The sequence below is a fragment of the Scyliorhinus torazame genome, chromosome 5, assembly GCF_047496885.1.
Source record: "Scyliorhinus torazame isolate Kashiwa2021f chromosome 5, sScyTor2.1, whole genome shotgun sequence".
NCBI lineage: Eukaryota > Metazoa > Chordata > Chondrichthyes > Carcharhiniformes > Scyliorhinidae > Scyliorhinus > Scyliorhinus torazame.
The window spans coordinates 259,673,187-259,688,313 of NC_092711.1; the positions used below are offsets into that span (position 1 = coordinate 259,673,187).

Below are 15,127 nucleotides of genomic sequence, written 5' to 3' on the forward strand. Positions count from 1 at the left end.
TTTACATACTCAAATTAAATAGATCATAAACTCCCCCTACAAGTTAAGTAAATATTTCAGTGACACTAACACAGACCTAAGCTGTTAATATGTTCATATTAATATTCTTAGATATGTTTTGTCATGAACTAGGATGTAACATTGAGTTAATGGCTTCTAATAGGTATTTCCATGTCTTTTTTACATACAAAAATATAATTGTACTCCTGTTACAGATTCCTAGTCCACATCTACGAATGCTGTAAGCAGCAGGGTATTGAATCTACTTGCAGTTGGGCTGTGAAAGTAGGCCTAGAGATAAATGGAGAATCACTATTGATGCTGTCCAGACCATAGCATGAATATGTACATTATCTAATCAGTGCTTGGTACACTGTTTAAATTTCCTTTCCTGTGATTTGTCGAATTTTGTGTCAGTGTGTGGTATTATGCTGTATACCAGTTTATTTGGATAAATCACATGTTGTATTTTGCTATGCGACATTGGGGAGGTGGTAGTGTAATGATATTGTCGCTGACCAGCATAAGCCACAAGTAATGGACAGAGCTAAGAGATTCCACAGATAACGCATCAGATCTAAGCTCTGCAGTCCTGCCACATCCAGCCGTGAATAGTGGTGGATAATTAAATAACTCACTGGAGGAGGAGGCTTCACAAACATCCCCATCCTCAATGATGGAGGAGCCCAGCACATATGTGCAAAAGGCAAGGCTGAGGCATTCACAACAATCTTCAGCCAGAGGTGCCGAAAGATGCATCTCATTCTCTTCCGGAGGTCCCCAGCATCACAGATGTCAGTCTTCAGCCAATACGATTCACTCCACGTGATATCAAGAAAGAGCTGAAGGCACTGGATATTGCAAAGGCAATGGGCCCTGACAATACCCCGGCAATAGTACTGAAGACTTGTGCTCCAGAATTTGCCACACCCCTAGCCAAGCTATTCCAGTACAGCTACACCACTGGCATCTATCCAGCAATGTGGAAAATTGTCCAGGTGTGCCCTGTACACAGGAAACTGGACAAATCCAACCCAACCAATTACCGGCCTATCAGTCTACTCTCCATCAGCAAAGTGATGGAAGGAGTCATCAACAGTGCTGTCAAGCGGCATTTACTCAGCAATAACCTGCTCACAGACACTCAGTTTAGGTTCCGCCAGGGTCACTCAGCTCCTGACTTCATTATAGTCTTGGTTCAAACATGAACAAAGAGCTGAATGTCAGAGGTGAGGTAAGAGTGACTGCCCTTGACATAAAGGTAACATTTGACCCAGTATGGCATCAAGGAACACTAGCAAAACTGAAGTCAATAGAAATCAGGAGGAAAACTCACCGCTGGCTGGAGTCATATCTGGCACAGAGTAAGATAGTTGTGGTGGCTGGAGGTCAATCATCTCAGCCTCAGGACATCACTGCAGGAGTTCCTCAGGTCCAACCATCTTCAGATGCTTCATCAATGACCTCCCTGCCATCATGAGGTCAGAGTGGGGATGTTTGCAGATGACTTCACAATGTTCAGCACCGTTTACTACTACTCAGATAACGAAGCAGTCCATGTCCAAATTCAGCTAGTCCTGGGTAATATCCAGGCTTGACCTGATAAGTGGCAAGTTACATCCATGCTACACGAGTGCCAGGTAATGACCATCTCCTACAAGAGAGGATCTAACCATCGCCCCTTGACATTCAATGGCATTATTATCACTGAATCCCCCACAATCAACATCCTGGGGATTACCATAAAACCATAACATATAGGAGCAGAATTAGGCCACTCGGCCCATCGAGTCTGCTCCGCCATTCAATCATGGCTGATATTTTTCTCATCCCCATGCTTCTACCTTCTCCCCATAACCCCTGGTTTCCTTATTAATCAAGAACCTATCTCGGTCTTAAAGACACTCAGCGATTTAGCCTCCACAGCCTTCTGCGGCGAAGAGTTCCACAGATTCACCACCCTCTGGCTGAAGAAATTCCTCCTCATATCTGTTTTAAAGGATCATCCCTTTAGTCTGAGATTGTGTCCTCTGATTCTAGTTTTTCCTGCAAGTGGAAACATCCTCTCCACGTCCACTCTATCCAAGCCATGCAGTATCCTGTAAGTTTCAATAAGATCCCCCCTCATCTTTCTAACTCCAACGAGTACAGACCCAGAGTCCTCAACCGTTCCTCATTGTTGTGAATCTCTTCTGGACCCTTTCCAAGGCCAGCACATCCTTCCTTAAATATGGGGCCCACAACTGCTCACAATACTCCAAATGGGATCTGACCAGAGCCTTATACAGCCACAGAAGTACATCTCTGCTCTTGTATTCTAGCCCTCTCGACATGAATGCTAACATTGCATTTGCCTTCTTCACTGCCGACTGAACCGGCAAGTTAACCTTAAGAGAATCATGAACAAGAAATCCCAAGTCCCTTTGTGCTTCTGATTTCCAAAGCATTTCCCCATTGAGAAAATAGTCTATGCCTCCATTCCTCCTTCCAATGTGCATAACCTCACACTTTTCCACATTGTATTCCATCTATCACTTCTTTGTCCACTCTCCTAGGCTGTCCAAATCCTTCTGCAGCCCCCGTGCTTCCTCAATATTACCTGTCCCTCTACATATCTTTGTATCATCTGCAAATTTAGCAACCGTGCCGCCTTCTTCCAGATCGTTAATGTTTATTGTGAAAAGTTGTGGTCCCAGCACTGACCCCTGAGGCACACCACTAGTCACCGGCTGACATCCTAAAAAAGACCCCTTTATCCCCACTCTCTGTCTTCTGTCAGTCAGTCAATCCTATATCCATGCCAGAATCTTACTCTTAACACCATGGGCTCTTAACTGAGTGTCTGGCTTGGAGGTCCTTGCCCTGAGCAGGAGACGGCTCAGGGCAAGGACCTCCAAGCCAGACACTCAGACAGTCACCATGTGCTGAGTACCAGAGTTTGTTATATAAATAGTTAAAAGAAATAAAACTGCGTTGTACCAATCGCAACCATGTTGGTTCATCTGTGTCTCAGAGTACCCAACACTTCACAAGGTTCCTTAACAACACTATGATCCATGACCAGTACCATCTAGAAGAGCAGCAGATACCTGGGATCTCCACCACATGAAGCTTCCTCTCCAAGTCACTCCACCCAGGCTTGGAAATATTTCCCTGTTCCTTTACTGTTGCTGGGTCAAAATCCTGGAACCACCTCCCTAACAGCACAGTGGGTATACCTACACCTCTGGACTGCAATGGTTCAAGAAGGCTGCTCCCCACCACCTTCTGAAGGGCAACTAGGGATGGGCAATAAATGCTGGCCTACCCAGCGATACCCACATCCCACAAATGGATTTTTTTAAAAATTGTATTTGGAACTGTTATATATCTATTGTGTTGTAAAACCAGGTTTATTCCATTAGTCATGGGACACTATGCATGGTCTACATTATATAACTGTGTTGTAAAACACTTTGATCTGTTGTGCATTCTATAGTACCACAGGGATATCGTGTGGGATTCTTCCTTGGCAACTACTATTTATAACATTTATTATTGATGTGGAACAAGACATATACTCTAGCATAATTACTATTACTGTTGCCACAAGGCTATGTGGCAGGTAATTAGTAAAAAGATTATTTTCAGTGAAACTTGGACTAATAAATAGATGGGGTCATGTAGAATAAATGTATTCAATAGTGCTAAATGTATAACAAGTGCATGCTGTTAACAGAAAAAAGTCTTAATTTATAATGCACCAATGGATTGGAGAATTTGTTTAATCTCCATCCCACTGAGATACATTATCAGGAAGAATAGGAATAAAAATTCCAGGAGGCATTCACCCACATAATTGACAATAGCAAAGGTTAGAACAATAAGAGTGAGAAATCAAACAAACAGTATCATACCAGATACAGTGAGTCAGTAGTCACTGCACATTGGCACTGAAAGGGCACTTGAACATGAACATAACATGAAAAAGGACTATCCTGAAATAGATCAATGAATTGTAGGATTGTCTAAAGCTCAATGTCATGAGGACACAAAGTATCTTCACATGAAGGAAATGTGCTATTAAAAATTCAAGGAGAGATCGTGCATCCAAATTTATCTCAAATAAACAATCAATTTCGGGGAACAAAACAAAAATGATTATGCATTTTTAATGGATAAATGGACTTTAAATTTAAATAATCTTTCAATAGATTTTTAATTGGCAACTCTTTCCCTCTGTTTTGACTATGTGTTCTGCTAGGAGAGGCAATGTTGTTTTATTGTCCTTTCTTGGTTATGTGAACAATATTGATTATGCCGAGTTTCCCTCGACTGAACTTTCTTGAATCATATGTAGTCCATGTGGGAAAGGCACTGTTAGGTAAGGAGTGCCAGGAATTTGACCCAACAATGAAGGGATGTCGATGTGTGTGTAAATCTGGGTGGTGTGGGACTTGGCGGAGAACCTGGGAGGTGATAGTGATCACATGCACCTGCTGCCTTGTCCTTAAAGTTTCTAACTGGTAACTGGTAGAGGTTATGGGTTTGGGAGGCGCTGTTTTAGTGAATCGCTGATCTGCATCTTATAGACAGTGTACAACGTAGCATGATGTACTAGCATTGGATGCTTGGAGAGCATTCCATCCCACCTTTTTGTTGGTATAAAAGGTTTATACCAACAAAAAGGAAGGACGGTAAAAAGAGGGAAAATCGACCGTGGATATCTAAGGAAATAAGGAAGAGTATCAAATTGAAGGAAAAAACATACAAAGTAGCAAAGATTAGTGGGAGGCTAGAGGACTGGGAAATCTATAGGGGGCAACAGAAAGCTACTAAAAAAGCTATAAAGAAGAGTAAGATAGATTATGAGAGTAAAATTGTCCCATTGGACAGACGCAGCATGGGTTCATAAAGGGCAGGTCGTGCCTAACTAATTTAGTGGCATTTTTTGAGGACATTAACAGTGTGGTAGATAACGGGGAGCCAATGGATGTGGTATATCTGGATTTCCAGAAAGCCTATGACAAGGTGCCACACAAAAGGTTGTTGCATAAGATAAAGATGCATTGCATTAAGGGGAAAGTAGTAGCATGGATAGAGGATTGGTTAATTAATAGAAAGCAAAGAGTGGGGATTAATGGGTGTTTCTCTGGTTGGCAATCTGTAGCTAGTGGTGTCCCTCAGGGATCAGTGTTGGGCCCACAACTGTTCACAATTTACATAGATGATTTGGAGTTGGGGACCAAGGGCAATGTGTCCAAGTTTGCAGACGACACTAAGATAAGTGGTAAAGCAAAAAGTGCAGAGGATACTGGAAGTCTGCAGAGGGATTTGGATAGGCTAAGTGAATGGGCTGGGGTCTGGCAGATGGAATACAATGTTGACAAATGTGAGGTTATCCATTTTGGTAGGAATAACAGCAAAAGGGATTATTATTTAAATGATAAAATATTAAAACATGCTGCTGTGCAGAGAGACCTGGGTGTGCTAGTGCATGAGTCGCAAAAAGTTGGTTTTCAGGTGCAACAGGTGATTAAGAAGGCAAATGGAATTTTGTCCTTCATTGCTAGAGGGATGGAGTTTAAGACTAGGGAGGTTCTGCTGCAATTGTATAAGGTGTTAGTGAGGCCACACCTGGAGTATTGTGTTCAGTTTTGGTCTCCTTACTTGAGAAAGGACGTACTGGCACTGGAGGGTGTGCAGAGGAGATTCACTAGGTTAATCCCAGAGCTGAAGGGGTTGGATTACGAGGAGAGGTTGAGTAGACTGGGACTGTACTCATTGGAATTTAGAAGGATGAGGGGGGATCTTATAGAAACATATAAGATTATGAAGGGAATAGATAGGATAGATGCGGGCAGGTTGTTTCAATTGGCGGGTGAAAGCAGAACTAGGGGGCATAGCCTCAAAATAAGGGGAAGTAGATTTAGATTTAGGAGGAACTTCTTCACCCAAAGGGTTGTGAATCTATGGAATTCCTTGTCCAGTGAAGCAGTAGAGGCTCCTTCATTAAATGTTTTTAAGATAAAGATAGATAGTTTTTTGAAGAATAAAGGGATTAAGGGTTATGGTGTTCATGCCGGAAAATGGAGCTGAGTCCACAAAAGATCAGCCATGATCTCATTGAATGGTGGAGCAGGCTCAAGGGGCCAGATGGCCTACTCCTGCTCCTAGTTCTTATGTTCTGACTTGTGCCTTGAAGGTCATGGAACATCGATGTGGGGTGGGATGGATTGGCCTGGTGGTCTTTGCTCACCTTTTTGTACGTTCTTGCTTTTTCTGAAAATGTCAAGCAGTGAGAATAACTAAGTGAAAGGACTTGGCGATATTTTAATTAATATATCAACAGGTGTAAGAAGGAAGTTCATAATGGATTCAGAATTGTGCACTTTTCAACAGTATATCAGAGTTCTGTTCTACATTACCTTTTAGATGTGTACTTTGCTGCACTATTCTATACTATATTTAGCTCACTAAATAAATTCTAAATTGCATTTTGTATACTTCTAAAATGTTCTTTGACAAGTATTTTAATAAAATGTAACTCATTTTGTTCAACCTTAAGCACCCTACCTCAACATTTTGTGTAGTTTAATTGGAGTCATTCCATTCCCATTATCAGTGAAGATCAGACACAGCTCATTTTTAATCTCAGTCACGTCAATCCACATTTGTTTGGCACACACTCCTGGATCACATGCATTATCTGGAATAGAAAAGGGACCTATCATTAAAGCAGTTACTGGCTTCTAGCCTACAGAAAGAGATTGAGCATCAAATTGAAACTATGCACAAATTCTTATACATTTGTCAACTTCTCAAAAATGGTCATGAAACAGAAACCAACCAATACAATAAAATTAACTGCACATCTTTAAGGTATTTGGAGGGAATGCATTTACACAAACATTATACATGTTATAGTTTACTTTTAAAGGAGATTGCTCATGATTCAATTAATATCAAGATTCCCTTACATCCTAATCGAACAGTTCTTCTGTCCTACATCCTTTAAATTTTGCCCTCACTCCCCTGAAGGCTGTTTTATGCTAGATCTAGTTCCACAGAGGCCTGTGATTCATGGATGCCTCATACAAGTGGCCTTTTCTCAGATGGCAAATGTTGGCAGGTAATTCAATCACAAAGGATTTCACGGTATAGGTCAATCCCTTTTGTCATTGAATGATTACTCACTTTCCTGCAGATGCAAGGCACCTGGCTGATGTTTCGACTCCTCATTAAAGAGATGCAGAGACCCAAAGTGATGCTCCAATTGTTGATTGTCTGGTATGAGGAAGTTCAACAAAGGCTTGAATTAGGGACACACTTATAATTATGTCCTCAAATATGCTCGGATACAACAGGCAGTTGTTATTCCAGCAGTTCTATGGTAGCTAGCACGAAGGAAATGTGTTTCAACCCACTTCTTACCTTACTTTAAACATGTTGTCAATTTTTTTCCAATAATGTCATTGCACTGGAGTTACTTTATCACTATCCATATAGCCGTGATGCTACTGACTAAAGACTAACAGCAAAATTAGAAAATTCTGTGCACATCAGTTCTGCTGGATTCTAGAGATGGAAAAGACAAGTTACATTTGGGTGATAAGTTGAAACTCCCCAACGCTTCTTCTCAGCTCACCTTGTGCAAGAATTCATTCTTTTCTCCTCCTGTTTCAGTGAAAACTGTTCCAATGCACTTTTAGTTCTTGAGCCTTTGAACTATCCTCCTTTTTCCTAAACTGAGTGAATTCCTGAGCAAACATTTCCTTTGGGTTTACAGAACTTTTGACCAACTCTTGTTTCTTGTTTCTCATTCCAATTACAAAATAATCTGTTTCTTTAATGGTTAAATCTTTCATTCTACAATCTTCTGAATTTTTGCTGGCTACAATATGATCCAATCGCTATGCAAATATTTTCACCCCCTTTCTGCTTTTTGTTCTCAGAACTATTGGCCCTGGAATATTCTTGCTCACTTCCATCGTTCTGACTTCTACCTACCTTCTCTAAACAACAATAATAGAAAGCACCTGTTGTTTTTGTTTTTCCCCACCAGCCAATTTATTTTTTGTACTCAAGATATACCTTGAATGCACGCCACTTTGAGCTATTTGGTTGGAAGTTTTTGAAATGCCTTCTGGAGATTGAGCTATAAAATGTTGTAGGGTTTACCAAACTGCAGCAAGGATATCGACTCCTTGAGGTCAAAGAGATTAGTTAAGTAGAATCTTCCTCTTTGGAATCCATGTTCACAGACATTAAATATTGGATTCCATTATATTACATTAGAATAAAGTAGGTATGTTGAATTTGTCACTCTGTTGGAATATAGGCACTTCGACCTATTTCAATGCCACTGGTATCTCCCTGGTGTCCGCTGACTCCCTCATAATGCCTGCCAGTGTCTCCCAAATCTCCACCGAAATCTCCTTTCAGCCCACTTTAATTGAGCTGCTCCCTCCGCTCTTTTCTGACCTAGAAAATCAGCCTTTCTGCTCATCATTATATTATCTCTGCATGGTTTCTGTAAATCACAGTAATCAGATATGTATGCATTACACCAAATGTGACTTGACCACAGCTCGGTATGGTTTCAGCATGAACTTGCAGGTCATGATCTCAGTCACCGAGCAGCTAGCTCATCTGTTTTTATTACTACCAAACACCAGGTATAGTGAGTTCACTATTCCAGTTTAATAAAATCTGCTAAATACTTTGCATTTACTTTTCAATTTGATGAATTTATATATTCAAGGAACAAGATACTAAAGACACCCCAATCAATACGTTTCCCCAAAACAATCAAATTGCTTTTATGGCTACCCACCACTCCTTCCTGGTCTTGACTACTGACTAATCCACAATCCAGATAACCACTGATCTCAGTCTGTAAAGTCTCCTATGTATTTACATTAAGAACATTATTTGAGATTTAGTTACACTACAGATGGCTTCCTCCGCCTATTAATTGGAAATGCTAATTTAAAAACATCGATGAAGTTGATGAAGCCAAACTCTTAATCTTTCTAAAGCTGTTCTACCTGCCAGTTATCAAGTTAATTTTATCCTTGTGTTTTATTTCTGCTTATTGATTCTATTGTTTTTTTGATTATTGACAGTAGCCTATTAAGCCTTTAGGAACAAGGTTCAAATCTATTGTCATTTTGAAAATATAAATTATACATGTCCATTTTCAGTATGTTGCAACCGCTGTCAAGTGCATCACAAAACTCCTTGTTTGTCCCTCTCAGGCTTCCGGGCTGTCGTTTAACTGCCTAATTAGCATGTGGAACTAAAGACGCTGCTTGATTAATATCAAAAACCCAGAGCACAATGTGTGAAAGATACTGGATGTTATTATTATTGGAGGGAGGTAGCATTGAAAATAATGATTTACATTGATTATAGTGCCTTTCACAGCCTCAGCGTGTCCCAAAGTGTTTTACAGCCAATAAAATATCTCTTGAAGTGTAGTCACCGTTGTAATGCAGAAACCATGACGTTTTCCCCCCTGTCTGCGTGGGTTTCCTCCAGGTGCTCCGGTTTCCTCCCGCAGTCCAAGCATGTGCAGGTGAGGTGGACTGGCCATGATAAATTGCCCTTAGTGTCCAAAAAGGTTAGGTGGGGTTACTGAGTTACCGGGGTGGGGTGGAGGTGTGGGCTTAAGTGGGGTGCTCTTTCCAAGGGCCGATCCAGACTCGATGGGCCAAATGGCCTCCTTCTGCACTGTAAATTCTATGACAGCCAATTTGTGCACAGCAAGTTCTCATAAAAGCAACGTGATAATGGCCAGATAATGATTTTCTGACAGCGCCTCAATATCGCCTTTGTAGCTCAGCTTCAAATTTTGCTTTACAAGACACCTATAGTCACTTGGGATACTTTACCACAGTGTTATCTAAACATTGCTCTTTGATTGATAAATAAATATTGGTCAGGACATCAAGAATATCTTCTCTGCTCTTTTTCAAAATAGTGCCATGGGACCTTTTGTGTCCACTCGACAGGGCCCAAGTTTAAAGATTTGTTCAAACCACAACACCTCCAACAGTACAGCACTACCTCAATACTCACTGAAGTGTCAGCCTAAATTTTGTTGATCAAGTCTCGACATTGGGATTTGAGCCTTCTGGCTCAGAGGCAGGAATGCTATCCATGAAGCCACAGCTGACACTGCAGTAATAATGTTATACAAGCAATCTAGAGATTACAAATTCAAATCTCACTATGGCAGATTAAGCTGAACTCAATAAATTTGAAAATTTGTGGCCGAGTGCAGCAAAACAATATTCTAATGAAAATTGATGGATAGCTCGAAAAACCCAACTGATTCACTAATGTCTTCAGAGATGGAAGCCTCCATTCCTACTTGCATTAGTTCAGATGTGACTCGAGTTCCATCTGTCAGTGACTTTTAACACCTTCTCACGTAGCCTGGCATGCCACGGAGTCATTCAAACTTATGACAAGGACGTGACTTTGCACAACAACACCAAATGTACAATAAATGTAATCTTGCTACATACCCTAAATCCTGAGCATAATTTTCGTTGTCATTTTCTTGCTTACAAATCTCCAATTAGTTGTCTTTGTAGTAACCACCACAAGGTGTTAAAATGAAATTTAAAAGAATCTTTCCAAAGAACTTATTTCGTAATTGCAAGTCTTTTATTGAAAAAATTACAAAGATGTACAGTAATAGCAACCTTTAACAATAAAAACTTGCATTTATAAGTATCTTAACCTAGTAAAGCATCCCAAAGCATTTCAAGGGTTTGAATTCAGATAAAAATTGACACCGAGCTAAATAAGGACATATTAGCAGAGGCAGCTATAAGTTTGCTCAAAGAAGAAAGGTTTTAAAGGTGTGAATAAACAAGGAGTAGACAAGTTTAGGCAGGGAATTACAGACCTTTGAGCATAGATAGTTGAAAGCACAGCCACCAACAGTAGGAAGACAGAGCTGGAATGATGGAGAATTCTCAGAGAGATTAAAGCAGGGGGCGGTGAACCTGTGGACAGATCACAACGTCGATTAAAACTTTAATGTTAAGGTGTTGGTGGACCAGAGGCCAATGTATGTTAGCAAGCATAAGGATGACGGATGAATTGGACTTGGGGAAAGTTTGAGACGAGCTCAAGCTTATTAGAAATAGGCTCAGTTTGAGGGCTATGGTGATCCGAGTAGATATTCAGGGAGCCAGGTGGTACAGTCCACGGTGAAAATATGGAATCAGTTGAGGGGGCAATTTAGGGTGGAAGGGATGTCGGTGTTAACGCCGCTGTGCGGAATAATGGGTTTGAGCCGGAGGGGGTGGATAGTGTATACAGGAGGGGGAGGGAAGTGGGGCTGGCCAAGGTGAGGGATTTGTATTTGGAGGAAGGGTTCGCCAGTCTGGAGGAGCTATGGGATAGGGTAGAGCTGCCGAGGAGAGTGACCAGGTATCTGCAGGTTAGGGACTTTATGCAAAATGTCTGGAGGGGGTTCCCTAGGTTGCCGGGATGCACTCTGCTGGAGCGACTGCTCTTCAGGATGTGGAATTGGAGGGAAGAATTACGGATATATACAAGTGGCTGGGGGGGAGCAGGGAGGCGAGCGGGTGGTGAAGATCAAGGAGAAATGGGAAGCGGAGTTGGGAAGGGAGATCAATTGGAGATATAGAGTGAGGCATTGCATAGGGTAAACGGGACCTCCTCCTGTGCAAGGATGAGCCCGATACAGTTTAAGGTGGTGCGCAGGGTGCATATGACTCGGACGAGAATGAGTGGGTATTTTCAGGGGGTAGCAGATGAGTGAGAGAGGTGTGTGCGGGGACCAGCGAATCATGTGCACATATTTTGGGGTTGTGAAAAATTGGGAAGATTCTGGGCGGGAGTGTTCGTGGTCTTCGCCAGGATAATGGAGGAGGAGGTGGACCCGGACCCGATGGTGGCGATATTTGGGGTTTCAGAGAAGTCGGAGCTCATGGAGAGGAGGAAGACCAATGTCGTGGCCTTTGCCTCACTGATTGTACGATGCCGAATTTTACTGGGGTGGCGGTCGGCATCGCCACCGGTGTTGAGTGACCTGTATGACTTCCTACAGTTGGAGAAGGTAAAAAAGGAGTTAAGGGGCTCTGCAGAGGGGTTTCAGAGCAGGTGGGGGATGCTTGTGACCGTGTTTGAGGAGCTGATCATCACGGGGGATGGGGGGGGCAGGGTGAAAAGGGGGGAAAAGTTTATATAGTTGATGTTTCCTGGGGTGTTATGTGTTGTAACCTGTTTTTATACATGTTGGTAATAAAATACATTTTTTTTTAAATCTTACGAGGACAAGGGAGAAAAGCAGTGGAGATGGGAAACTGATCAGAGAAGCTTGAAGTACTTTAGCACATTCAGTGAGGAAAGGATAGAGGCATGCAAAATTATGCAGGCGGAAGTAGGTGGTCTTTGTGATGGAGAGAATACGAGATTGAAAGTCAAGCCAAGCATGCAATAAAGGTTGGATCTTTACGGCTGTTGGGATTCTCCTTTCCCACCGGCAGTGCACCCCCACCCGTGAATCCTGCCCAAGATCTTTGGTTGTGAAAAGTCTGCTTGAGGTAAACGCTGGGAGCAGGAAATGGAATGAACTGAGTTTAATTGTGCGAACATTTCAGCTCAACCAGAGCTGGATGCTGAACAAGCGATCTGACAACAAAGCAGTGGAGGGAATGAGAGGTAATGAACAGGTGAGGCTGGATGTTGTCAGTGTTGAATCCGACATTGTCTATTATGTTGATGTTGGTGAGGGGTACGTATCGATTAGAAATATATATGTATGTATGGAGGCTCCAGAGGTAGCAGAGAAGGGGATGGAAAAGAAACCACTGCAGAAGGTTCGCTGTGTCCATGACTGGATTGGTAATAGTAGTGCCACTCAACTGGAGAGACGCATTGGAGGAGGATGATGTGGTTAACTGTATCACGACGGGGCCAATCCCCAACTTACAAAAATGCCCATTTGGCATCTTGGCACTGCCAGCCTGGCACCCTGGCAGTGCCCCTGCCAGCTGGCAGTGCCACTAAACACCTTGGCTGTGTCAGGCTGGCACCCAGGTGGCATTGCCAGGGTGCTAGTCTGGCAGTACCAGGCACCAGTGCCAAGGTATCCGGCTAGTACCAGCAGAGCCAGGTTGCCACCCTGCCCAGAGGGCAAGCACCTGTGGGCCTCCAATCTCTGGGGACCCCTACAAGTGCTGTTCCTCCTGGTCCCAATTTGTGGAGACCAGCACTGAACGGCACTCGCTCGAGTTCTCCAAGGTGAAGGGGTAAGATCTCAATGCCTTGGTTAGATAGCGGAAATGCATATCTCACTCTACTGTGCAGATTTGCTAAGAAATTATCTGCCCACAATGGGCGGGTTTCACATTGTGACGTCTTGCGAGATCACGTGAGACCTCATGAGGCATGGCGAGTCGGGTAGATCCCAGAAGAGGGACCTCCCGGCATCTATCGGCTGATCCAGAGTATGGTGCAAATCTGACTTAAATCCAGTGGCGCGTACAGGATGTTGAATAGACATCTCATTTTTAAGTTCTTGGAAAAATAAAGTTCTCTTAGATCATTCATCACTAAAGGCCCCACTTGGTCATGCCTTTCTAAACCCAGGAAATTGAAACCTTCAAATGCACTCACTTCAAATCAGCTTGCCACTGGTCTGTTCTACAATGAACAGTCTACTTTTAGTGCTGCCCAGAAATCCCTGATATTAAATGCAATAAGAACATAGAAGAAAGTGAATTTATAGTTTAAACAATTTTCAGTAATTTCCATTGGCAATGTTCTCACCCCTAATCTGTCCCTTTTTTATTTCGGTTCTAATTCAAGGTGGGTCTCGTATTTTCCCTCAAGATTTCATGATATCTAAACGGTCTAGCCAGTAACCTTCTTTACGTTCCAACAATTTATATCACTCCAATTAAAACTAAAATTCAAGAGGGCAAATTTTCTTACATTTCCAGAACTTGTAAATATCTTGGGCTAGATTCTCCGCCGGTGGGATGCTCCATTTTGCCAGCAGCCTGGGGGTTTCCAGACAGCGTGGGGCTGCCCCACAATGGGAAACCCCATTGACCAGCGGGCATAACGGAGCATCCGCTGGCGTGCTGAAACAGAAATGTGGCGGGGCAGAGAATCCAGCCCCCTTTTTTAAAATAAATATTTAATTTTTAAACTGGAATGCTGATTTTCAAGACTTTAATTTGCATATTCCACAGGCGTGTTATGATGCGTGTTGCATCATAATAATATATTTCTCTCTACAGTTCAGCAATTTCTTGTTCGGAATTTGTATTGTTAAAAAATACAACCTTTTTCTCAGGCAATAATAATTGCACTCTTTTCTCTTGTGATTCTGATCCTTGTTGTGATGGTAACATCACGTGACGTGACAGGAAAAGAATGCAAGACAAACTTGTATATTCAAAATTATGCAGTGAGCAACATTACAGAACAGGAAGGAAAACTGCAACATGCTGATTTTTAACAGTATAACTGCAACACATTTCTGTGACTACCTCTTACAAAACAGTTCCCTTTTACTCCGGCACAGCTCAACTGATGCTGTTAGGAATTGATCAAAACTAGTAACCGGCAGCCCATTCTACCCTCACTGGGGTGGTTATTAACGCTTGCATAAAGAGGTGGAATCTTAATCTCTGCCTTGAAATCTAAAAAAAATGTAATCTTTGAAACAGAATAATTGTCACTGAACTTATTTAACTTTTGATAGAAATAACATGATAGGAAAATGAATTAGGCTTAATGTCAGGCCAATTTGCTTTGTGTGTTACTTTTAACTGATCACCTGACTACAATCATCAGTGATAAACCTGAAACTATTGCCCGACTCTAGTGATATCAATACCCTCTCCAGACACATTCTGTATGTGGATAGGAAATATCTGTAATCTAACTGTATTGTTGGGTGTCTATTATAGTTCAATGGAAAATATTTAACACCAACAATCAGGTTTCCCTCAAATCTTTTTAAAAAAAAGAGATCTGCAGTGCATTTTTATATACATGCACAATTGTGCTTTATCAAAATTGCTAACAAATGATAATTTTACATATATATTCAACCAGCCTGGAGGCTGCTTGATACAAGACACCGCAG

The 15,127-nt window shown here is 41.9% G+C and overlaps 1 protein-coding gene across 1 annotated transcript in view; it reads right to left on the reverse strand.

Annotated features, from left to right (window-relative positions):
* Positions 1-15,127, reverse strand: part of LOC140421080 (MORC family CW-type zinc finger protein 4) — a 148,238-nt gene that overhangs the window by 105,823 nt on the left and 27,288 nt on the right. The window contains exon 3 of the mRNA XM_072505438.1: positions 6,556-6,688. Within this exon, the coding sequence (XP_072361539.1) occupies positions 6,556-6,688 (133 nt within the window). The remainder of the gene's footprint in view (positions 1-6,555; positions 6,689-15,127) is intronic.